At 35.5% G+C, this 26,042-nt stretch overlaps 1 protein-coding gene across 16 annotated transcripts in view; it reads left to right on the top strand.

The window, feature by feature from the left end:
- The window catches only part of GPC5 (glypican 5), a 508,496-nt gene that overhangs the window by 54,754 nt on the left and 427,700 nt on the right, over positions 1-26,042 (top strand). For 15 of the 16 annotated variants that reach the window (XR_004305915.2, XM_032442041.2, XM_032442040.2 and 12 more), the window contains exon 3: positions 12,750-13,444. Coding sequence is in view for 15 of the 16 variants with exons in the window: in XM_032442041.2 (XP_032297932.2) it covers positions 12,750-13,444 (695 nt within the window). In the remaining variant the exon portion in view is untranslated. Of the gene's footprint in view, positions 1-12,749; positions 13,445-14,837; positions 15,135-26,042 lie in introns of those variants that run through there. The other variant, XM_085536023.1, reaches the window with a different exon arrangement.

Below are 26,042 nucleotides of genomic sequence, written 5' to 3'. Positions count from 1 at the left end.
AGTCTCACAGGGATTCATTTACTGACAATGTGAATCAAAATGAACTATTTTTACATGACAGAGTAGTGGTAAATTTTACCAACCAGCTTCTCATCTAAACAATGAGAGACCCACTCCTCCTCTCTGGCTGTTAGAAATACAGATTCACCAGTTCAGGACACACACAGCACTCTCTAGACTCACAAGCACACACAGATTTGCATGTCCTTCTTATGCCTGGCATGGCCTCTCTGTCTTTCCAGCACCCCCACCTAGATCCCAGGCCCTCACAGCTGCTTCATGGGTCCCCTACTTGCCAACATCAAGTTTGCTGCAATGCACATGAACTCAAACACACACAAATTAAAATAAATAAACAAATAATAAAAAAGAAATGGTTGAAGATATAGACCCCTCCTAGCAGCTGGCATAAGGCAAATGTGCTCTGACACAAAGCTGCACTCCAGGAGCTGTGACTGAGCTTCAGCCACCCACATCCAGGTATCACTAGTACCTGGCATGTTGTCCTTGCAGCTTCACATGCACACAAGAGAGTATGCAAATACAGAGGGCGATAAGAAGAGATTTAATGAAAGACAGAATATAGGACAGACTGTGGTGATCTGGCACAGAGCTGAGCCAGACAAGGGTACCAATTGGCCACATTTTACATGCAACCATCCCTTTTATGTTCTTTTCTATGTACCTGCCTTTATTGTTCCTCCTACTGCCCTGTTCCCCCATGCACCCCTACGGATTGCAGAGCTCTGCTGTTTCTCCACTGTTCCAGGCTTCTTGGTTCACAATCTTATCAGTTGCGAAGTTCATGTTGATCTTCCTGGAAGCAGTGCCTGTAGTTTCATAGCCCAGTTAATGTCACTGAGAGATTTGTTTCTTGTGATTGTCATCCAGGTTAGAAGTTCTCCATGAAATGCTCATAAATTTATGTCACGTAGTTCCCATGCTTGCTTCCCTTTCTTATTTTCCCTAGTTGCCTTGGAATAGGGCCCTTGCCTAGATTCCCTTAAAAGAGCAGACACTATTCTGCTTACCCTTACACTGATATTGTTTTGTTCTTCATTTCTTACACTAGTGACTTGATTAGTGTCCATTTTCTGTAAACATTCTTTTTGTATTTAAAATTAATGACTGTGATTCTCCTAAGTAAGCAGGGCTTCCATCTTTCTTCTCTGTTGGGTACATTAAAAATGTATTTTTAATACAATTTCATTGAAGTTGTTGATTTTTTCCCTGTGGGATCTTAATCGTCATTTCTGACTTTTCTGAATTCTTTTCTTTTTGTCTTTTACATTTATGTTATTGATCTTCCCTTTCCCATCCTGAACATGAAATCTCTTAGATCTTCTTAATCTTGTAAGTCTTCTTTCAAAAGGTCTAGGTCTATGCTTTCCATATTGTGTAACAAATTATAAAATCAATCTGTCCAAATAAAATGTTGGAGATTTTGTTTTTCATTATATTCCTTTTCAACAAATATTGATTTGGTATCAATAGTGTTGCTGTCTGTTCCATCTTGCTGGTTTAGCACTAGTGCAATAGTTCCCAGCCTTACGATTCTGCTCCTCTACTCTGCACTGGTGGGGTCTCACCTGGAGTACTGCAGAGGAGGGCCACAAAAATGATCCAAGGTATGGAACACCTCTCCTGCAAGGACAGTCTGAGAGAACTGGAGCTGTTCAGCCTGGAGAAGAGAAGGCTCCAAAGTGACTGGGTAGCAGCCTTTCAGTATGTAAAGGGAAGCTACAGGAAAGAAGGGGACAGACTCTTTAGTGGGATCTGTGCTGATAGGACAGGGGGAAATGAGTTCAAGCTTAAAGAGAGTAGACTTAGGTTGGACATAAGGAAAAAATCTTTTACAATTAGGGTGATGAGGAAGTGGAAAAGATTGCTCGGAAATGTAGTGGAAGTCCTATTCTTGGAGACATTCAAAATGATACTGGATGGGGCACTGAGCAGCCTGATCTATCTGTGAATGTCCCTATTCTTCGTAGGGGAATTGCACTAGATGACCTTTAAAGATCCCTTCCAACTCTAAGGATTCTATTATTCTGTAACAGAAAACATAATCAGTCAATTGTAATTAGCATGATAGTCACACATAAAAAGTCATATACCTCAGACTACTGTTGCAATATTAAAATAAAGATGTAATATTAATGATGTCTCAAATAAATTCAGTGGCTTCATATAATGTTAAAGATATACACATAAACATGTATATATATATATAGGTACTTAATGTACAAAACATCCAGATCAAATAATAAATCACCCTTACAGAACTCATTCAAGTAAATATTTTCTACAAGTGTTTCAAAGGAATAGAAACAGAGGGAATTATAGAACTTGTCCAAGTCTTTACAGTAAGGAAAGACTTTACAGCTAGTCAACCTCAGATCAGTTTGAGGCTCCTGGAGATTCAGGATTCCTGATTCCCAATATTATATTATACATATATAACATGATATATATATAATATATTATATCCTCCCAGTATTATTCAGTGATTCAAGTTATACTACAGATTATTGTGAAAAATAGTAAGTATTCTACTTTTCTTTCCATATCCTCATTTGCCTCTGTCTGGCCCCCACTGCTCAGTCCTGAATAACATACCTCACATTTCGGTCTGTTACCTCAGAACAAAGCTTCTCACTACAATTTAATTATGTTGCAATATCATGGAACAGATTCTGTAAAATACTCTATAATAACAGCACATACAATATCTACTAGTTTTTACAGTCTTTAGTATTTCTGCTGCTGAAATATAAATAGAACATCCCCCTGGTTTTGATGTATGTTTGTTTTGCAAAGCACTGCTACCTGCTGTTAACACAGGTAATGATCCAATAGATTCTTGATTAGATGGGATATGTTTTAATAATATAATCCATTAAAACTGTTCACTCAATAAAATACACTGTTCAAAGTGCCATTTAATAACTCACTATGTTGTGTGACTGACAAGTGATTGATATGCAGTATTTTTACCACATAGTAAGAAAATGGAATTTAAATGGATTTTTTGTTTAGATTTTAGAACTTGACATCTAGTAAAAGTAAAGCTTCTAAGTCAGTAAACAACATTTAAAAGTTAGATTAGAAAGCTAAGATCAGAGAAGAAATTAAATACCAAACATGGCAGTTAAATTTGACTTCCATGGGTTCAGACATCCTTCCTGTATTTAGGTCTGACACGTAAATTTTTCTGTGATGTGTGTCAGCCTGCTGAGGCTTATATTCTATATCAACCTGTAAACTGGCAGACTTCCATGATACAAATGTGTGAATGGGATTAATGTGTACAGCTGACAACTCTGACTATCAGACTTTCATGTAGTGCCAGGAGGCCATCAGGTCCTGTTGAACAGCAGTTTTTTTGGATGACTCACTCACAAACTTATCTTGGATTGATAGTGAAATACCAGAAGCTACAGAAAGTGTGATTGTCTACCTCCAGAACTGTGCTCTGAAAAAACCACGACATTTAGCTAACTGTCACTCTATAGCTACTGCAGTTTCCAAATAACTGCAGGTGCTCAAAAATTATGCCGACATAAGTATCCCAAAGAACCTGATTTCTAATGTATTTTACAGCCTTTTAACACAACTGTAATGACATATGTACAATGCAGATAATATAGGAGATTCAGGTGCAGTTGCTTTCTACCTGAAGGAATTTAAACCATTTCTTTTGATTCATTTAGCAAGAAAATACAGGCTGAAACTCAAGCAGCTTTGAAAACTTTTCAGGCTCCACTGTCCAAAATAAACTTCTTTCCTGTCTGCTAAATAAAAGAACAACACTGTTGTCACTATTAGTCCAGGTAATTGATTTCCTTCAGAGAAGTATTCTTAACACATTATTTGAAAATGCAATCATTTTGCTTGTCAGCATTTGACCCAGGCTCCCTCTAGCTAGCATCATATACTCTGTTTTTCATTTCTGTACAGAATAAGTGAAAAATCACCAAGTTCCATCAGCACACAACATGAATGAATTTCCTGTGTTTAACAGTCAAAGATCAAACCACAGTAGAGCACAATAGAGTATTAAAATAATAATAATAATAAAAATCAAGAGCTGGTAACATCAATAAACAATGGTTTCCTTATCTCTGTGAATGGTATGAGATTTCAAAGCTCATTCTCCCCTCTGGACTTAGAGATCAAGGGTCAGAAAATGATTATGTGATTAAGCAGAAGTAGATGGTCCAACCCTACAGTGACTTGCTTCACTTTTCTCAAAGAAGCATAGAAACTGTTACCTGGTGATTTTTCTTCTTGCTTGAAGATCATTATCTGTGGAGCATTAGTGGAATCAGGCTATTTATTAAATTCTATGTCACAAGAGGTCACTGTGTATGGCAGATGAATGCTACAACCTTGGCTACTCTTACAAATCATCAATATAGTATGCTGTGTCAGATTTTCCACTGATTCACATAACTGGTTGTTGTAATGTCTTTGGAATATTAGATTTTAAATAACAATCTCCCTCAAGAAAGGTAGCAGTGATCACAGAATCACAGAATCATCATAGAATGATCTAGATGATCAGAAAAGGAAATTCTCTGAGAGATTAGATGAGCTGCTTTCTCCATCTTCCATTAAAGCTGAAAGTCTCTGCTGACCAAAGTGTTTGTAGAACTTAGGGTATTTTCTCTATTCTTTCTGGGTAAGAAAAATTAGATAGTGTAAGTATACAAAAAGGCTTAATTTTATCTTCAGCATGCTAGGATACTGGTTAGAAAAGTCTGTATAGCCAACTTAGTATGCCACTGTTCCTGAAAAACTCACGTATCATTATTTAATATTCAGTGACCCCCTACTTTCAAGTCTTGCTCTTCTGGATGTTCTGGTCTTTGACCTTGCTAGGTAAATTAATTGAAGTTTATTTTCCAGGACAGGAAATTGCTGTGTAGCTAGATTATGTAGCTAGATTATGTCCCAGCACAGATGAGGGAACAATGGTCATAGAGCCAGACCAGGAAAAAATAGTTAATGCGTGTGGAGATGAAGATATTCAGAATACCAAACTGTAGGTGGATTTTTTGGAACTAAAGATGTAGTAAAGTAAGTCAATTAACATTGAACTGCATGGAAATAAGTGTTTGCTGGGAAGAGGTGATTTCAATAAGAACAGCACCGTACAGACTTCTGTTTTGTTTTGTTTTGTTTTGTTTTCCCAGATACCAGTTACTAGGGGATGCATCAGTATGGTGTAATGAATTTCTAAATATCTAAAGATATTTAGGAAATATGTATTAAAGTAACAATGATTTACATTCATACCTTGGAGAATGCACATATTATTAAATTTTTAAATGGCTGATGATTGATCATTATATCAGGCAACACAGGCATTAAAGTTAAAATATATTGCAGGTAGATCTAAGCTAAATAATTACAGAATGCCCTGTTATTGGTTAGACCTTTTGGGCTTCATCAGCAGTTAACACATAATCATAATCAGGTAGGAGGTAAAATTATGTCTCATAACTGCATTAGTCATCTGCACTTGAAGGCTCTTGAAAAATTATTTTAAAAGCCAAAAGTTCCCAAATAATGGTGAATCTTTTCATATACACTAATTCAAAGAAAATATATTTGTGGCAATTGAAGACTCATGAGGTGGGTAAACTTGGTACTAAATTTACTTAGCACTGAACCTGATTGAATTTACAGACTATGTGTGGGATTAATCTTTTCTAATTTTAGCTACCAACAAAGTAGCTAAAGGACTATCTAATCTATTACCACATTTAGGCTCAGCATAGTTTGTAAAGAAATAAAAGCAAGTCAAGTGCAATTCATTCCATCCTGAGGTGGATGGCTGCCATAATCCGGATGAATTGCCCTTCAGTGGTGCCTGTCTGATTGGAAACTATGACTTACACAGTTGAAGCATTTATTTAATTAATTAGTATTGCCAAACTTGCTTCAGAGATAAAATATGAGGTGCCTGTCTGAACCCACTGGCATAGTAGGGTATGCAAAGTACTCCTCTTCTAGATGGCTAAAGTGAAATGCACCTTACATTATACACCTGACAGTTCAGTGGAGATTTCTTCACAATCATAGTGCCAAACTTAAATGTATAGAAAGGACAAATTATTGTTCTCTGTGTTTTTTTGTTTTTATTTTTGTTTTTCCCAGCTCTCATAGAGCATCATTAGCAAGAAATCCTCACTGCAGAATTGTCATACATATACCTATTATAAACTGAGCTATCCAAGAGAAATTAAAAAAATACATTTTTTTTTGTTTTCATTTTAAACACTGAAGGCTAGAGATCTTACAAGAGTGTAGCAGCAAAGTATTAATGTGGCGTGAAATAAAGTCCTGCATCAACAATTAAAAGACATAAAATCAGAGCTTTAGCTTTTTAAAATTTGTTATTTACTGTAAATTTTCTGATGTCATGCATCATACAGTCATGTAATGGGAGGAGGCCTGGTGTCATCTGCTTCCATTTGGTTTGTGTCAACCAGTCCCAAACTTGGAGCCAACTACAGCTATCAACAGGGGCTGGTGGGGCCATCCTTGTTTGTTTTTTAAATTTAATTATTTTATGTATGGACCTTTAATGTTTTTTCACCTTAATCTATCTGGGGATGATGTGCAGAATCATACTCTGTAACCATAATTAGGTTATAAAGCAGGTATGTGTTTATTCAGGGCACGTGGGGGATCACTCCTGTCATATGCACCAATAGAGAGAAGTGTTAGAAAGTTATAGAGCAAGTGTATACATATTCAAAAGATTTCCAAGAAATCATTAACATATTCATTGTTTTTCTGGGAACTTATTTACATGCTGTCCCTCCTACTGATGTGTGCGCAGTCCATAGTGGGGTCTCGCTCTGGTGGTAGTTGGGACGAAGTCAGCAGTCTTCCTCAGGTTGACCTTCCTTCTTTGACCCAGCTTCTTAACTCAGTCCAGTCAAAACCAGTTTCTTTGGCTACCTTTCCCTTATGTTTGCCCAGATGCATTGTCTTGACTACAGAAATATCAACATGTCCCACTGGTCCTTTTCTTCTGACTTTCCTCAAAGCCTAGGATACTTAAACAATATGTGAAAGGCCCCTATTTATCCAATTCTTGATTTCAGGGAGATTTGCAAATCTGGTTCTCCCTCCTTTCATAAGCTTGATATGAGAAGGAGAAAGGAATCATTTCCAATGCCATTTGCTCCAAGACAAATTACAGCTTCTGTGTGTGGTTCATTTCCTCAAGGAGAGTTCTCCAACAGTTGCCACTGGTTTGGGAGTTCTTCTTGAACCACTGGTAGCAGTACACAGTTAATAATAATAAGTTAATTCTAAAAAAGTTGTAAAAACAATATAGAAGAAGTAGATATTCTAGTAAAGAAGTTACAAGTAAATATGTAATTCAGATAACCTTGGTCTACAAGAGAAATAACAAAACTAATGTTGATTAGTATAATAACAGTGGATTGCTGAGCTTGACACTCTCGGCAATCTCTGTAGCAAATTGATAGAGGCATGATTCATCTTCTCATAAACACCTAAAGTAAGTAAGATGAATCACAGTTTAAACATCCCCATTACTTTCCACTGTTGGAAAAAAAAATAAAATAAATGAGGATATGGTATTTAGCTGAAGTAGCAGCTGAGATGAATCACAACCCTGTGAGCTCGTGTGAGAGGTCTGAGAAGGTGATGTGATCTTTTACTGCCCTCTTCCTTATGGGTTTTGGGTTTGGCAGTTATCCTTGTAAATTTCACTGCTTTCACCAGTATTGGCATCCATTCATTCAAAATCATTTATGAACTGTATAAATTGGAAGGCACTGTGGTGTGCCTTGTACTTTGTACTGAAAAGATAAACTAGGTGTTAATAACTGACATCACAGTATCCATTACTCTAGGATTCTGATGTTATAAATTAGTTCTCATACAGAGTCATCAAAAAATGTAGAAGATCAGAATGTTCTCATGTGTCCTGCCAGATTCTACTGGAAATATTTAATTCTGCTAAAGCCCAGATGTCACCACTGTTGACCAAAGTTTTAATAGCTGAAAGACCTCTTTACATAGTTATGAGGCATCACTGTCAGGATGTAAAGGATTTTTACTTGTCAAATATACGCTGCCATGTACCTGAGTAATTGTGTAGAGGTAGAGAAAGGTTGAAAAGGGAAGTTGTTTGTTCTTGTTAAACAGAAAAGCGAGCATTTTAGACTGTTTAATTTAATTCCAGGCTGAAATAGTTGAGAAGTAGCAGTGAAACTTTGTTCACTACGGACAAGCTGGGGCCAAACTAATATAATTTCCTTCTATGTCAGGGGTAAGCAGAGATGTTATATAACATCTTTAAGTGTTGAGGAATCACCTGACTTCACATATGTTCTCCAAAGTAATCACGCTCTTTCTCTCTATAATTAGAGAAGGAGCGTGATTTGTCTTATTTCCATGTGGACACCTAAACTAGCTCAGATGAATCATGCCTGTTCCTCTCTACTGGTTAACTGAGATGCAGACATCTGCTGTGGAACTTAGGTGATGTTTGCAATGAGGTGGAGAGGATCTAATCTGAAATACTTACATGGAGGGAGAAGTAAACAATTCATTTACATTAGGTGAGAGGATGTGAAACAGTAGAACAGTTTTCCTTTTTTTTTTTTTTTTTTTTTTTAAGAATAAGTTAAGTAAATATGTATGTTGAAATATAAGACTATAGATACAATTGTACTTATCCTATTTCCCAAATATGTATTGGAGGACATCTCACATTTCTCTTGGCCTTCTTTTTTTTATGTGGTTTCATTATTTAGTAAGACTGATTCTAGCTCTCATAAGCTAGGTTTGACAGCTGGACAGGGAATATGAAGATAACCATTCCATTTTGAGTCGTGCAAGAAATGTGTGCCCCTTGTCACACTGCATGATGGAGCAGAATCACACAATGGAGTGGAAATCACAGTGGGATTATAGTCTGGAAGAGACATATTCACAGCAGCTCTTATCTGCAGCTCCTTCTTGGAAATCATTACATGCCTTGAGAATGTATTTACTGTCAGGGCTGCAGCAGAACTTGCAAAACTTGTCTTAGCAGAGCATCTACAACGAGGGTGAAAGGCTATGAGCACATTCAGTGAAGCTGAATAGTAAAAATAGATAATGGTCTCTCTAAACATAGAATATATAGCAATAAAAATAGTATATTTTGGTGGAATTTGATAAAGATTAAGAAGTATTAAGATATGAAGCTCAAGGGAATAATTACACAAACCCTTAGTTGCGTAATTATTCATACTACACTAAACATTGATTTACATTTAAATTTAACATCTATTGTTCTTGGCACTATTGCATGAGCTCTAATTAAACATTAACAGTCATTAAAAAGCATCTTGCTAACCAATGTCAGGTAGTAATTCATGAAATAAACTCATGAAAAATCTTTGCAGTTGATGAAAGGAATTTTGAGTAGTAGATGTTGTCTTGACAACATACATTAACTACCAGAAATCCTGGGTTTGATCTCATGTTCACTGATCCCATGAGACCAGATAGCTAGTCTGAAAAATGAACTGGGATTTCCCCTTTCTAGGGCCATTCTACCAAATGCAAGATAAAAGAAATGCAGTAGCTCTCCTTATATGTTCAGGGAGAAAGATCCCTTTGCCAAATCGATATCCAGCAATAAAAACCTAGATTACCCCTCCGCCCCCCTTGCTTTGCAGTGTAATAGTAAATGAGGCATATTTATAATTTTATGTCTTTTAAAGTCACTAATCTACTGATTTTATTGTGATTTCTTTATGGTTTAGAATAATCTATGTCTCTCAGGAACAGAAATGCTAAAGGAAGCAAATGAAAGATACTACTATTTCTAAAAAAGACCTGTTAGTCTGATAGTTATCTTACATCGCTTTATGATCACTTTGTTCAATATGCTATTGTCAAAAAAAAAGTATTATAGAGGCAAAAGAATCCACTGAATAAATGCAGTATGTAAAAGTAAAAGCTGTTCAGCTACATTTTGTTTGTTTGTTTGTTTGTTTGTTAACTAAATCAGGAAGAGAGATAACACTGTTCTTTCAAAAATTAATGAGTTGGTATGTTGACAGTTGTGGTTTTTGATTTAGGAATGCACAAATCATACTAACATTAGCAAAAGAAAAATAAATTTGCTTATTGCCCATGGTAAACAGTAGATGTTGCAACACAGTAATGCTGCAGATACAGTTTTTCCATAGGATACTGTATTGTGATTATGACAAAAATATAGAGAGTGGAGGTAAGAGTCTCTGAGCATCTGTTTGCCTGTGAATTAAAGAAGCAATTAAAAACAAGTGAGCATTTAATAACATTAAAAAGAGCTTGTCTGGGTCATCTTGGTTATGTTTTAAATGTCTTTTGTATGTGTTAGTTTTGTGCAGATAGAAAACTTACCACTTATGTGGTTCAGTAATTAAGATATTATATAGATGATGATGTTAACCTTGGTCTACATAGAAGCTCAATTTTAAATCTAAGCTATGCATGTGGTATAGAATCAGCATAAGTTGATAGTCATTGAAGTCTCTGATAGTGTTGTAAGTGACATAGATCACCATTGCGAATGTTCACAATATGTGAACAACTTATCAACTTTTCAAGCTGATGGAGGACTAAACAAGCCTCTAGAATATTTCTAGCAGTAATAAAACAGGACAAATGCTAGTAGAATAATCCCAAGTAACAAACTGTAAAAAAACCCAAAAAACTAATAAAATAATATTTATATATATATATAGTCGTAAAATGACAATTAAAAGCATGTTGAAGTGTTGTAAGCACAAGTGGCAAATATTATTATATACTTCCTTTAGAAGCACCAGTAGCCAGTCATTCATGCAACTGATTATTATATCCACTTGTTTGTGGGTTGCTGGGGCACTGGGAATGTAATTTAATCTTGGACATTTGTTACTGTTTAGAGTATGTTGCAAAATATATTAATTATCTATGTATAGCATGATTTCTTTTTATATCTAATATTTGTGCTCTTGGTAGTAGGATATTGCAGCCATGGATTGTAGCAGACATTATAGATCATATACTTTGTATTTCATCTGTGAAGAAATAGTAATAAAAAATTTAAAAAGATCATAGAAATCTTATTAGTGTCATTCTAAAGAGATTATGATAACATGATTATTTAGCTAATAGTACTTTCTTCAGTAAGTTTCATCTGAAGCATGTGCAGAATTTGTGTTAAGGACTGGATCTACAGTTACAAAAACAGATTTTTTTTCGTAGTCTTAAATATTCTTTTTGTTTTATTACTCTAAACTATCTAAAACAAGAATAAAATTTACGTAATGTTTTCTTTATTTTTCTCTCCAGTTCAAGCTTTTAAATAAAAGGTTATTCATTTGGTGATAACTGGATATCTGAAATATAGTTCAGTTGTCTAGCCACAGCCACCTATTATCAATTTAAGAGCAAAATATCCACATGAATCTGTCAGAAGTAGCACAGTACCTGCAGTATGCTCATATTCTTCTGGAAAGGCAGATAAATGGCCTTAAGATAAGGCCATTAAGATAAGGCATTTATTCTTATGTATAGATACATATTAAAGAAGTGATAGCAAATCTTGGGCATTATATTAAAAGTATTCTGGATGTTCTGCTATTCCTTAGCATCAGAATTCACTTTGCTTTATTAATTACCTGATGTATTTTGATGCTGCCTGACTCTTCCTGTTTTTAACATCACAGTCAGTTTGCACAGTATTGGTTGTACTTAATACTTTTTCTCAACTTTATTTCTGTGGAGATTTCAATTTAAATTATTGCAAAAATATAAATAAATGAGAACTTGTAAAGGTGTACAGGATACCAGATATGTCAATTTCCCTTGAAGACAGTCCCTCTTATAACACTGGTCCCTTTATAACACTGCATCTCATGCCCCTTTCCTCCCATCTCAGTCTGTTATTTTTGTCTTCTGCCATATATTGCTTCTGAAGGGAAATTCATTTATGTAAAATGTTAATAATAATATATTGTCTCCAGTTTCAATGAATGAAAGGCTTGAGATATTGAGGCTTTGAGAGCAATTCTGCATCTTCCATCACTTCAACAATAGTAATTGCCAGACTAATCAGCATTATTTAAAACTATGTTCTCGTGTATGCTTAGTACATCTCCTTTCTTCCTCTTTCATCAAGAGGGTGAGCTCTTTTATCTTTTAAAAGTTAACTTTTAATGGAATGTAAGAGTTATTTCTATTGTTTAATGTTACTTTTCCCATCCATTTAGGGATAGTAAGCGATATGATTTGAAGGAGAATGACTAGAAGCATTTCAGTATCATTGCAAGTTGCAGAATGAGTTGTGGTTTGAGAGATCTATTGTATGTATATATGTAGACAGGTGCAGTAATGCTTCATTGTATTTAGCAGCTTAATAACACAGATTATAACTGATTTCCTTTTAAAATTGTTTAGACTCTACTTAATAATTTATTCTTCCAAGAAAATATAGATTATTATTATTATTAACAGATTATTATTCTGTAGTAAAATTACTTGTAAGGTGTTTGTCTAAGTAGAAAATACAGTTTTCACAGTTTGTGTGTAGTTTATCTCTTCAGAAATTCTAAGTCAGCGTCTTTGCAAAAAATGCTTTTGGGATAAATGAAAAGTAAAACAATCCTTATGTGATTGCTTTAAGTTCTTGTGCTAATTTCTGATTTTTTTTTTAAATTTTTATTTTTTAATTACAGAAACCTTTGAAATGCTCATCAAACTGGCTGAGAATTACACAAGCACACTCTTCTGCAATGCATATAGAAACATGGCTGCTGAGGCTGCTACACGTGTGCAGGAGTTTTTCACAGACATTGCACTCTACATATTTGGCACAGACATCAGCACAAAGGAATGCGTCAACAGATTTTTTGACAACTTGTTCCCAGTGGTCTACAATCACATGATTAATCCAGGTCTGACTGATGTTACACTGGAATATGCAGAGTGCCTCCAAATGGCAAGAAGAGATATCAGGCCCTTTGGTGACATTCCTGAGAAAGTCAGAAGACAAATGGGAAGATCTCTGTTACCCAGCCGGAATTTCCTGCAGGCTCTGAATCTGGGGATTGAAGTAATCAACACAACAGACCATTTGCATTTCTCTAAAGACTGCAGCAGAGCGTTATTGAGAATGCAATACTGTCCCCATTGCCAGGGTCTGATTTTGAGTAAGCCTTGTATGGGCTACTGCCTCAACGTCATACGAGGCTGCTTAGCCTACGTGGCAGAAGTTGACCTTCATTGGCAGGGATACATTCAGTCCTTGGAAGAGCTCTCAAGTGCCATGCATGGAACATATGATGTTGAGCACGTGCTTCTAAATTTTCACTCACTTGTTAATGATGCTCTCATGCAAGCTCGTGTCAATGGACCAGAATTAACTGAGCAGGTAAGAAGCTGCTGTTAGCCATGCTAGGTGCATACATGCCACAAGTCTCACTAAAAACTAATATTTGGCTATTTTTATAGCAATGCATATATTTGCATCCAACTTCAGCTTTATTTGACAACAGATCCAAGGCTGCACATGCTTTTTAGGGCTAGTCCCTGTTTCTCTTCAGATTGTTCAGATCTATTACCCTACAGTCTTCAGGATCAAGCTAGGAAAAGCAAATACAGACTCAAAGCTTAAAGGTTCTCTTTCTTGCTCTTCATACTGGGTCACCTGGTCTGAAAAGAGCTCCTCTGTTAAACTTCAGATTTGAATTTTGAATAATGTACCATAATTGCTCCAGATTTAATGACTCTTAAGATACTTCTGTTTTCAAAATGGAAGATTTTATTCTCCAAAATAATATATTTTATTCAATTTCAATGAAAAATTAAGTGAGTGAAGAGTTCTATGCTGTTTTGATTGACTGAATGCAAAATGCATTATTTTGATATTCCTGACTTTTTTATGCTTTCCTTTTCCTTTTTCCTCAGTAGACATAAGGAATATTAAATTTTCTTATTTAGTGCCGATATATTTGTTTGAAGATCAACTGTTGACTTTTGTTCCAGTAAGTTCTTCTCATATAGAATTACTTCCAAGCCTTAATAGCTAAAAAATCAATTTTTCACTGTTTGCATCAAATGCACATATTTTAACTATTCATAATCCCTTGTGGCAGCCATAACTTAATCTCTGTGTTATACTTGATCAGTCTCTCGCTTTCATTTGTAATTCAGTCAGTAAGACTGTGGGGCATTGATCCCTTGAAACATAGTGATCTAGTTGGTCTGTACTGCTGAGTATGGCTTCAGTGTAGTTCAGATTTGTCCATGCGTTTGGTTGATTCTGAAATGTAATAATACATACAGTCTTTCAACGTCCATAGAAAGAGGATATGAATTCTGTTGAAATTAGCTCATTAATATTTATTTATTTATCTTCAGAGTGACTCATGAACTGCTGAAAACTTAGATAACCAATTAATGCATCAGCAATCCTGACACGAGAAAGATGATTATAAGCCAGCTGATAACAGCCTGCTTAGGCATTCAGCAGTCTCTGCATTTTTAAAGCTGAATTTTATCACAATAACTAATTTATTTTATTTTATTTATTTATTTTGAGCTTTAAAGAAGCAGATAGAGGGGGAAAAATCTTAAAATCCATGGAGATGTGCTATATGCATACACAATTTTTAATGTAAGAATCTACATTGATTCATTGTACATTGTACAAATCTAGTGTACATTAAGTTGCTCTGTGTGGTGCAGAAAGATCTTTTGCTTCCTTCTTGCTATTTTGAACCCATGCTATTAATTCTTTCCTTCTGCAACTCTTTTGACTGCAGGTAAATGCAGCATCAGTTCAGCATCTTTACACCAGGACTTTTTTCCACGATTTTCTGCAGCTGTGCAACTACTTACATATTTAAGTATGGTCAAATATATATACGGACATATACTTAATGCCAGGTTCTGTGCTCCTAAAGCCTATGTATGTCCATCTATGTAATGTTTATACTCAGTGCTGTAGTAGGCCCTATGCTTTTTAGCTTATAGGAGCTGAAACAGAAACATTTTTAGCAGTCTTTGTTTTTGTTTGTACACTCATGCAAATACAGAAGCTTAAGAGAGCAATGTCATGGAAAAAGAGGTGTGGTGTCTGTTCCTATAAAGGATCTTCTAACATCTTCCTGTGCTTTTAACGCCCAGCCTACTTTGCCACATGCTGATCTTTCTGAGCTGGGGTATAGCCTGGGAAAACCCCACATAAGGCAGTGGACTGTGCAGGCTGATGAATACGCACATGCTTTGTAACACAGTTAAGTAGTGTTTAAAAATAAAAGGAAAACAAATGATTGAAACTTTTTACTGGTCTTAATAAATTGTTTTGTGTTATCTCCATTCTGTTGTGCTAGATGTTGCATGTCAGTCATAAGGCAGAAGGAAAAAGAGTTTTTAGAAAGATTTCTGAAGTTCTGGTCTGGATGGGCCCTGTCTTTTCTGGTATGCATAGGTTAATGTTAGGGTTTCGTGTTTTGTTATGCGTGATTTAATAGTAAGGTCCCATTCTATGGAAGGGCAGGTTTCTGTGTCACTCACAGCATGATTTAATGACAGGTTGAACCAGGCTCACCTGGGTTACAGTGTGCTTTTCCGTTCTGTTCATCTGCGTGAATGGTGATTAGGCAGATGAAAGTTTACTTGGTGCTGGGAGAGGTCTCTTTTAGCTCTGGTTTTGTTTCACTGTGTGAGGACTTGTGCAATCATGCATTGCATAAGGAAGCATGGGGGCCTGAGAGAAGGTGAAATGAATTCAAGGCAAGAGCTGAAGGAAGTGGGGATGGGACCAGGAAACGAAAGAGTAAAAGCACAAGGCTTTATAATGAAAATCTTTCCTCCTAACTAAACTTTGCATTGAAATTTAATTCTTGAATGCCAAAAGAGCAATCTTGTTTGAGATGAATGTTGAATAAAAGAGATGAAAAGAAATATTGATTAGTTGTTCATTATATATTCTGGGCACTCATGGTTTTGGTATCTGGAGGAAAATTAAGTATGTGACCATGATGTGGAAAACTATATATGCACACAGAGATGTGGGAATCAGAAGCATAACAGAAAAAAATATAACTATGCAGGCAGATTCCAGCATTTCCTGGATGTGGAAGTGATGAATTTATGCTGAAGTTTTCTACATTCTTGTATTTATTTCTGTATGTAATAACAAGCTTACAAAAATTTGGTTTGGAATGATGTTTTTAAAAGCAGTATGTCCTCACTATGTTCTAATCTCTGTGGACTTACACCAGACAGCTTTTGAAATAGTTGGAGATAATGAAAATGACAAATTTATTAAAGTTTTATTGTCCTTTTTCCTTCTATCTCAATCTAATCCTGAAAAAAGCTCTCAGTTATGAGTCTTCTGAAAATAAGCATGAATATATTTTATAAGGGACTCTTGTCTTGCTTGTTTTTGTTTGTTTTTATTTCATTCATACTAGAAAAAAGTATATTTCTTGTACTATAGAATGCTGGGAGTAAGAAGTTAATAGACTACATTTATAGCTTTTTTTCCATATTATTTTTGTTTGAGATGACTAGCTATATACACATAAACAGTCTAAAGTGCTGCAGCAGTGACATGTTGAATTTCAATGATTCTTATTCCTATGACTAGAGCTATTCACAAACATTATCAATGAAATGCATTTTATTTTTTTCTGTTCCTGCTAGGGTCTGCTTTATGTAGCTACTTTTTTTTTTGAAGCTTCCCTGGTGAAAAATCACATGACCTTATTCAATACCATCCCAGAAAACAAACTATCTGCACAATTGCATTAAATCAATACATTCCAGAGATTTAAAAAAGGAATGGGAAGAAGGTAATGAAAAACATGTTTTGATAATCTCAGATATGCACAAGACATATACCTGCAAGCTGTAGTGTATTTGCAGTTTTATTATGGGGAAGGAGTATGCACGACTATTGACAAGAGACCAGATAACAGTATTTCTAATTGTGAAATGAAATTGCCATACCTAGATATATAGTAACTTGTTTATCAGGTTCAGGCACTTAAAGAGATGCAAGAGATCAGTGTCTTTTGAAGTAGTTATCCCGTGAATACACTGCTTTAGTATCTAAATCTGATTTATTTACACTTTATTCCTTTAAACATGTCAGTACTATGACTACTGCTTCATAACTATTGAATTTTGATTGCTTCCTTAGAGTGATTTGGTAAATCATGAAATACATTCAGAAGCTACTTTAACATATTAGAAATAACTACACTTTCATTGCCCTATTTTCAAGAAATCTTGATATTTGAAAATGCTAACTATAAATCTGCTACATAAATCAGATCATGAAAGAGACTGAAAATTCATCACTTACCCAAAAACAAAGTTGTAGGTATCACAGATATATTCAGCCTACTTGAAGTGAAATTCTATATTAGATGCCTTTAAGAATATATAATATAGTTTATCAAATGTAGTTGTGGATTTGATAACAATCAGAGATACAGTAGTTTACCATAAGAGAAATATTTGGCTGTAATTCCAAGCTTTACTCAAAATGTCTGCACTTGATTTTTTGGCATGAAAAACTCAAGAGTTAACCATCTAATGGAAAGTCGGAAGAGAAGAAGAAAAATTATAAGCATTTTCATGAAAAATACAGTTTCAGGTAAATACAGTAAAAGAGGAAAATAGTAAACATTTTCTGTAAAACAATTCAGTTTTTCTAAATAAGACTGCGATGTGAATGTCCTCTATTGCTACTCCCGTATGTTTCAGTGCACCTAAAAGTATATAAGCATATATACTTTTATATATACATATATATAAAGTATATATTTGTTATCAAATACAGTGATTGTTTTACCAGTAAATAACCAGTGCTGGAGGAATCAGTAACTAATCATTCCCTGATTTTGATGACTATATATTAGATTGCTGCAGAATTAGTAAGGGCTTTATCTTTGCTTCTTTGAATTTCATTATTGTGCTTCATGTGTTTAGCATCATTCAAACAGATTTTAATTTTCTATTTTGCAGTCTTTAAGAGGAAATAATTAGCATTTTCTTATGTCAATCCTCTGATTCTTTTAATTTACAGTGAAATGAGAAGTGTCATTTGGAATTGATATATTCAATATTTTATTGTTTGTAAACTAAGTATATGTATAAAAATTTTTTCAGATGCTTTTATGAAGTGGCATAGACTGATATAAACTTGAGCTAAGAAGAAATAAAAGCTCTAATGATAAGAAGAATTAATTAAATGAAAATACAATTTCACAGCCTAGTTCCCCATGCATACGAGCAATTACTGTAAAGTAACATAATCACATATTGTTTTACACATTAAGCAGATTACACAGCATTATATAATTTATGGCTGCTTTGATTTATTATCTGTACTGTTTGCATTTAAACTGCAGGTAAATTTATTGATTGCATACATATTAGGTGCACTTTATCTGATTGGTTGTAGGTAAGGTTAGACAAATATCTAGCTGGCTCTTCTGAACAGTTGACTGCATCTATGAGAGATTCATTTGCTCCTGTGTATTCTAGCACTTGCAGGTTTGCATGTAGCATCCCCTCCCCTTATGAAGGAGTTCTCCAATGTTGTAGTAAAATAATAGCAGCCTGAGGGCAGGGACAACTTTCCACATTTGCCCCTCTGACTTCCTTTTTCATGTGCCCCTGCTCCTTTGTCATGACTACTGCTGTTCTGTTTGGGAATAGAATCATAGAATCACAAGGTTAGAAAGGACCTGCAGGATCATCTAGTCCAACTTTTCTATCACCATTACTACCCACTAAGCCACTGGTGCTGTTTTTAAGCCCCTCATTGGCATCAACCAGGGAGAATCTGTTGCTGGCAAGAAAATATCTATCACTGTAGGGGAGGGCAGGAAGATGGCAGCTTACAATAGGGGTTAGGCAGAGTAGCCAGCCTGGCTACCAGAGTAGCCAGCAGAAGGTTCATGCTGCCAGGACAGAGCATGCTGCTTCAATGGAGGAAAGCTACACCCACGGAGAGGTGTTAGACACTACTGCTTTTCAGATCATCATTAGAGACCACGTGATCTGACAGATACAGCAGCTGAAGTACCTTCTTTAGCTTATTCCCTTTTTTTTTTTTCGTTTTGAGATTATATAGGATATAAACTACTTTTTTTCCCTTGGCTTTTTACCTCTTTGCTTGTGGTATTTCCCTCCAAAGCAGACACCTTCTGATTATTTTAATGATTTGTTTTGTTTTGTGGAATAGTGTGTGACACTGTTATAATCCAGCATACAGACTCTTGAGTAGCATTGTGCTGTTGCTGCTAGTACTGTGCTACAGGATCTATTCAGTCTGCAAGGGACAGGGTGAATCCTCCATTCTACTTAGCCCTGGTGATGCCCACACCTGGAGTGTTCTGGGCTCCCCAGTGCTAGAGAGACATGGAGCTATCGATGAGTCCAGTGGAGGGCTATGAGGATGGTTAGAGAACTGGGGTATCTCTCCCATGAGGAAATGATGACAGAGTTTGGACTGTGAAACCCTGAGATCAGAATGCTCATGGTGGAGCTTATCAACATGTAAAAACAGCTGAAGAGAGTATGCAAAGAGGACAAAACCAGGCTATTTCAGTGGTGCCCAGTGACAGGACAAGAGTCATTGGGCACAACTTACTGTCTTTCTGAAAGTCAAGAAGCACTTCTTTATGACAAGCGTGACTGAACACTAGCACAAGTTGCTCCAGAGAAATAGTGGAGTTCTTGGAGAGCTTCAAAAGCTGCCTGGACATGGTTCTGGGCAACCAGCTACAAATGTAGGCTGAAGATTCTCAAAGGAGTTAGTCACAAAGCTATATATCAACAGTATGTACTATTTATTTATTTATTTATCTACCTAATTATTTATTTTCTCAAAAGACGTACAAGTATTGATAAGCTATGGGAAAATGAACCTTGTTTCAGAAACTGCACAGATACAACCTGAATTTGATGTCACAGCAAAATTCCTCACTCTAAAATGTCTAACTGCATTCAGCCTTGTTCATTTATAACTGTATGTGACTGTATTTTTACTATGAACTTATAAAACTGAGCTACATGCTGTATAGTTCTTTCATACTTGAAAGGAAAAAAAAAAAAAAAAAGAAAAGAAAAGGAATAACTGAAATATGTAGTTTTCAGCAAAACAGACTTTGGGATAAAATTGTGGAATTCTACCTGAAAATTTTAGCTTAAGTCTCTGCAATCTTTACTTTGCAGAATTTAAATTACTTGATAAATTGATTTGTTTAAGTTCCTTCAGAAGATTGATATAAACTGATTTGTGGAAACTGCTGAACAGTAACTGAATTTTAAGTCCTCATCTCATATAGTTCTGTATGCAAATTGCACTGTGTTGTAAAAGAAGGTTTGACACCTAACTTAATACACAGTTGAACACCATCACCTTCCATTTCCATCCATTCACAGGTATGTGTGCAACTGCAGCTGTGAAAGACTGTGACGCTTGTATAGTATACTGACTGTTTTGATACATCAGTCATCGTTTGAATGTAACAAGAAGCAGGTATACTGCAGTCATGACCTCCATCTAATTCAGATGACTCTAGTGTTGTATTTCACTTCCTCAGTGTTTCAAAGTGGAAAAACTCCTTGCTTATGTCAAGAATTTGAGTTTTTCATATCAAAAATATTTTCTCCTGAGATTAAACTGGGCTTCAGTCGTGAGAAAAGAGAACAGAAAATTTTGGGAATATAGTGAAAATCAGCTAAGCAAGCTTGTGAACTGTTTTTAACTAGTAAAAAGCTTGCTTGGTTTTTGTTTTGTTTTATTTTGTTTTTAAAATTATTATTAAATGATAAGTTTTCTTCCTATATAACAGTACAGTTTGATGGCTCCTTCTTTTTTTTTTTTTTTTTTTTTTTCTGATTTGATTCTTCCTTTTTGTTTATTTGAGTGGTTTATATTTACTGAGGTTTGACGTCTGTGTACATGAACCGAGGACAAGAACAATGTTTGTATCTGAAGAAATTAGAATCATAGAATCACAGAGTCATAGAATCACCAAAGTTAGAGAAGATCTTTAAGATTATATAGTCCAACAGTCCATCTATCACCAATATTATATGACCTACTTGGCCATCTGGGCACACCACTGGTTCATGTTCAATGTAGCATCGACCAACACCCCTAGGTCCATTTCTCCCACACAATCTTCCAGCCAGTCTGCTCCAAGCAGTGGCCAAAGTGCCGGACCCAGCATTTGGTCTTGCTGAAAGTAAGACACAAAGCTAGTGTCTTAGGCTAGGTCACAATTCCTCATAATTTTTGTGTGAAACTGATGCAAGCTAAAAAAAAAAACCAAAAAACAACATACAAAATCATTTGCAGTCCAGTTTTGCATGTATTCAGGAAAATAAGTGCAAATAGAGTGTGTAAAATTCTGACACAAAAAGACAGTGTTTAAAAGGAAAATACAAGAAAAGAAACTCAGACCTCTCCTGTGCCAGGCAACTTGGAAGTATGCTGTGGTAGCCTTTGACAAACGTTTTTACAAAAACTCTGAGCATTATGGATGCTATTGTAAATGCACATATGTATAAAGGGTACATATTTAATGTATGGTTTTATAAAAAACATTAAGGATCCTGATTGCTATATGTACAAATAAAATGAAAACATAGAGCAGTGTTAGAGATTACTGTATAGAAACATAACATGTTTTGTAACAACTTTAAGGAACTGATTTTCTGAGACGTCATTGGCTGTAAATTTAGGTGAGTATTAATAACAGAGAACATAAAAATATAAGTAAAACCTAGAATTTGGTATGGAGGTTTTACAAGGCGTTATATAAGTTTAGTGATACTGATAGACAATGAATTATTAATGCAGCTAGCATTTCTGAGAATCTAGTATTTCTTCCCCCATTCCAGATTACTTCTTAGGAGATTAGTCATTTTCCTTCTGGTAGTAAGTGTTTCAATGTCTTTTCAACCTCTTATTTAAGCCTGGATAAACCAGTGTTCTGTGAAGACCTTTTATAAGTACAAGACTGTCACTTACTCACTCACTTACATATTATGTAAGGTACTGAATTTATCTAAAAAAGTAGTTTGCTTCGAAATCTCTGGATCTGCACTCATAGGTTTGTTTTTTTTTTCATTGTTTTTTTCCTTCTCATTTCTTATTTTTTTCAGGTGGTTTTAGATTCTTGATTATCATAAAACCATGGACCTCCAATTATATAAGGAGTGGTTGACAGAATCTTACACTAAGTGAAATAATACATCCTGACTGTTACTGTAAACATACACTTCTGTTAGAAATCTTATTTTCAAAACTACTCTTCACTCTACAATTTTGCCAACCTTCCACAAAATGTAAGGACAGAGTGCAGGAATGCAAACACAGTCAACTTGTCTTGCTCTCAGAAACTCGTTATGCATTGTGGGTTGTAATATGTTGTGTTCTAAGAGTGCAACATGCCTGATAAAGGCTTTTGGTGACCCTGGGTAGACACATGGTTAGTTTAAATGAACAATTCTGCCAGTATCAGACAAGAAGGCAGTGTTAGCCCTCTATGTTAGAGCTATACTTTCAGGGCACACAGAAATAAAGAACAGTAAAGTACGTTTTAGCCACTAGAGAACATCGATATGTCAGTCTCACTACACAGTGGGAGCTGATCTTGGGAAAGAACTACTGCAGTTTTTATATAATTGATTTACAGAGGAGAACCACAGAATGTTTTTGCTGAACATAAATGAAACACCTTGGCATCCACTGAAGCAGACTTGGACTGGGAGAGCTGGCAGCCTCTCACAAGAAGCAGTTTTGCTGAACTGCCTTTGATGAGTTTGAACTGGCAGTTCTGTATTCTGGCTGCAGGATAACTTGGCTGAGAACATTAGGATTTCCCCTAACATTAAGCCATTATAAAAGATCATTTCCTTCCCACTCACCCCATTCAGAAGAAAAAACTATTTTTACTGCCTGAGTTACTTGAGTATTAGTCCCTCATGGAAGGAGTAGCAGAATTAAAATCACTTAAGACTTTGATAATTAAAAAGGAGAAGATGCAAATTAAAAGTATATTAAGTAACTCATACTTAGTGGGCCATTAGATGTTATTTTACAGTCACAATGTGCAGAATGAAGAAGGAAACCAGAGATAATTAGCAACTGATAAGATATGAGAACAGCCTCAAGAACCCATGCTTAAACTGGTTTTAGTAGAAGAGAAGGATACAGGTCCCAGTCATATGCTGGCTGTAAACTGTGGCTCCCAGAATCCAAGACCTTGGACATCAGTCTTTTGCAAAGCTCTATTAAATTTTTCTTATGAAAAAAATAAAAGAAAAACAAAACCACCACTATTTCATAACCTGTTAGTAAGTTTGTCTCTTCTTTGATCCTCCATCTTGAGCATAGATTGTAATCTCCAAGTACTGTTTTATATATAAATTTTTTGAATGTATAATCCTTTCTATTCTCTCTCTTTCTCTCTTCCCTCTCTCTGCTTTTCTGGCTTTCATAATTACCCACTTTACATTAATCATTGTTGAAACTCATCTGGTTGGGTGTGGGACAAATTACCAAATTTAACAAGGCTGCTTTGAATTGACTGCTTTGGGAATGGACTCTTTAGTATAGAGTCTGTGATGATGGGACAAGGGGAAATGGTTTCAGTCTAAAAGAGATTAGAGTTAGATTGGGTATAAGGAAAAAGTTTTTTTACAGTGGGGGTGGTGAGGCACTGGAACAGATTGCTTGGATATGTGGTGGTTGTGCTATCCCTGGAGATTATCAAAGCAAGGCTTGATCAGGTCCTTTCCAACTCTTAAGGATTCTATAATTCTATGAATTGAATTTGTTCTTTTATGAGCTTGAAGCTACTTCCATCTCTCTTTAATAATTTATAAATACACCTTTTTATGTATCAGCTGAGTAAAAAATCAGCTGGTTTGAAGTTATTATTTGGTAACTCCATTTAAATTTTGCAGGTGTTTATAAACTGAATATTTAAAGAATTGTGCAAGCATCTTTCTAAGTATCAACTTTAGACTGTAATTCTCTGGACTGTTCATATTTTCCCCATCCAAGTTGTGTTGGACTTCTCTCTTAAAATCTGTAAAATGGTGAAATGTATGTGTGAAATGAAGAAAACTTTAAGTTGCTGCTGTATCTCTAAAGTTCTGATGTCTAAGAAGTCTTTGCCAAGAACCCCAAGGCTACAGTGTAGAACGAGACAATTAGGAAACAGTGCAGTATTTCTCCATGATCTGCCTATGTTGTAAATACCAGTAATGTTCCACTGTTCATTCCTGATAGTCTCATTAATGTGCTTTTCCTGTTCTGCAGGAAAACAAACAAACAAACAAACAACAACAACAACAAAATCCTATTTTAATTAATGTTTCTTCTTCTGGTATTCAAGAGCTTGAACTTAGGGAATCCTTTAAAATTTCATACACCTCTGCACTCTCCCACATATTAAAATACGTTTTACATTGCGCTAGAAGTATGATATTGAGCCAGCATCTGTTAGCAGCAGTAGGCAGTAAAAGCTTGCTCTAGTGCTTGGAAATGTCGAAATGTTGGCGCTCCCTCTTGTGGTCTAACTGAAAGAAGGAAAATCGCGTTAAATCAAATGTATGTATCACGTTAAATCAAATGTGATGTCTGTACTGTGTCTCTGCCACTAGTGAATACCAGGCTCATGTGTGCTAGCATCTTAGGTTAATTAGATCAGATAGATCTGTTCATCTTTCTTATATAATTATTATCTTTTCTTGTGCATACGGATGCAATGGAAAAAGGTATTTCTGTGAATGTTTGAATGTATTCACTCATATGTATGCATACATAATTGCACACACACACATATGTACATACATACATACTTGAGTGCTTGTGTTTATACTTTCTTTTCTTAATCTTCCTTCAGATTTGTAGACAGTCATGATACTTGTCAAATCCAAACCTACCTTTATGGCACCCGTGTCACAGTACTGTTTGTAATTGCTTTTACTAAGCAATCTTCTCTCAATCAGTCAAATTCCTGTTTGCAGCCAATTTTGCATATTCCAGAAAGGTCTCACTACTGTGTTTTATTACATTCTGTCTCACTCCATACCTTGACTTTAAGATACCACAGCAGTTCTATTATCAAGTTTTTAAAGAGGTGTTACTTTCATTTCAGTCTTTAAATTAAATATAGGATTTCAGAATCACAAAATCACAGAATGGCCCAGGTTGGAAGGGACCTTAAGGATCATGAATCTTCAACCCCCCTGTCAACCTGGGCCACCAACTTCCATATCTAATACTAGACCAGGGTGCCCTGGGCCCCATCCAACCTGGTCTTGAACACTTCCATATAAATGATGAAATCAGAAATAACCATTATCACAGTGGTGAAAAGTCCCAAAGAATGTGACTGATTTGCCCTATTGAATATGTGAATGTAGAGAACATCATTGTCCAGTCCTCTTTAAAAGCAAAGGATACTCGGGTTTTCCCAATGATGTGTAGCCAGAGATGTTCTACTGAATCTCACCACAAAAAGTCAAACTGCCATAAAGTTCAGGGGTGGCACTAATTGCAATTTAACTGCATGGTTATTACAAGAGCTTTTAATTAACCCAGTCATCATACTGTGGCATACAAATTGTGCATAATAACAGCATGCTGAGTATAATGACAATAGGTTTGTCTGAACTGTGAAAATCAGGAGTTTCATAATTTTCTGAGGTTTCCTTTTAAGCCTTTATATATTGTTTTTTGTTTGTTTGTTTGTTTGTTTTTTTAAGAACATTTGACAAAGGAATTGGGGGAAAGAAATCAACTAATTGAATAAGCTTGTCTGTTTTAAAATATTACAGCAGTTTTTAATTTTTCTTGAAATTCTAGATTTGTAATTCTCTTTTGAATAATATTTTGAGGCATTTTTGTCAGTCTCGCTTTCATCAGAGTATTTTCAGTTCCTTCTGAGAATCATTTTATACTCCAAGTTTTTTTTTTTTTT

The sequence above is a fragment of the Coturnix japonica genome, chromosome 1 (assembly GCF_054131305.1).
Source record: "Coturnix japonica strain WE chromosome 1, WE-NBRP24, whole genome shotgun sequence".
Classification (NCBI taxonomy): domain Eukaryota; kingdom Metazoa; phylum Chordata; class Aves; order Galliformes; family Phasianidae; genus Coturnix; species Coturnix japonica.
This window is presented reverse-complemented; position numbering and strand designations above follow the sequence as displayed.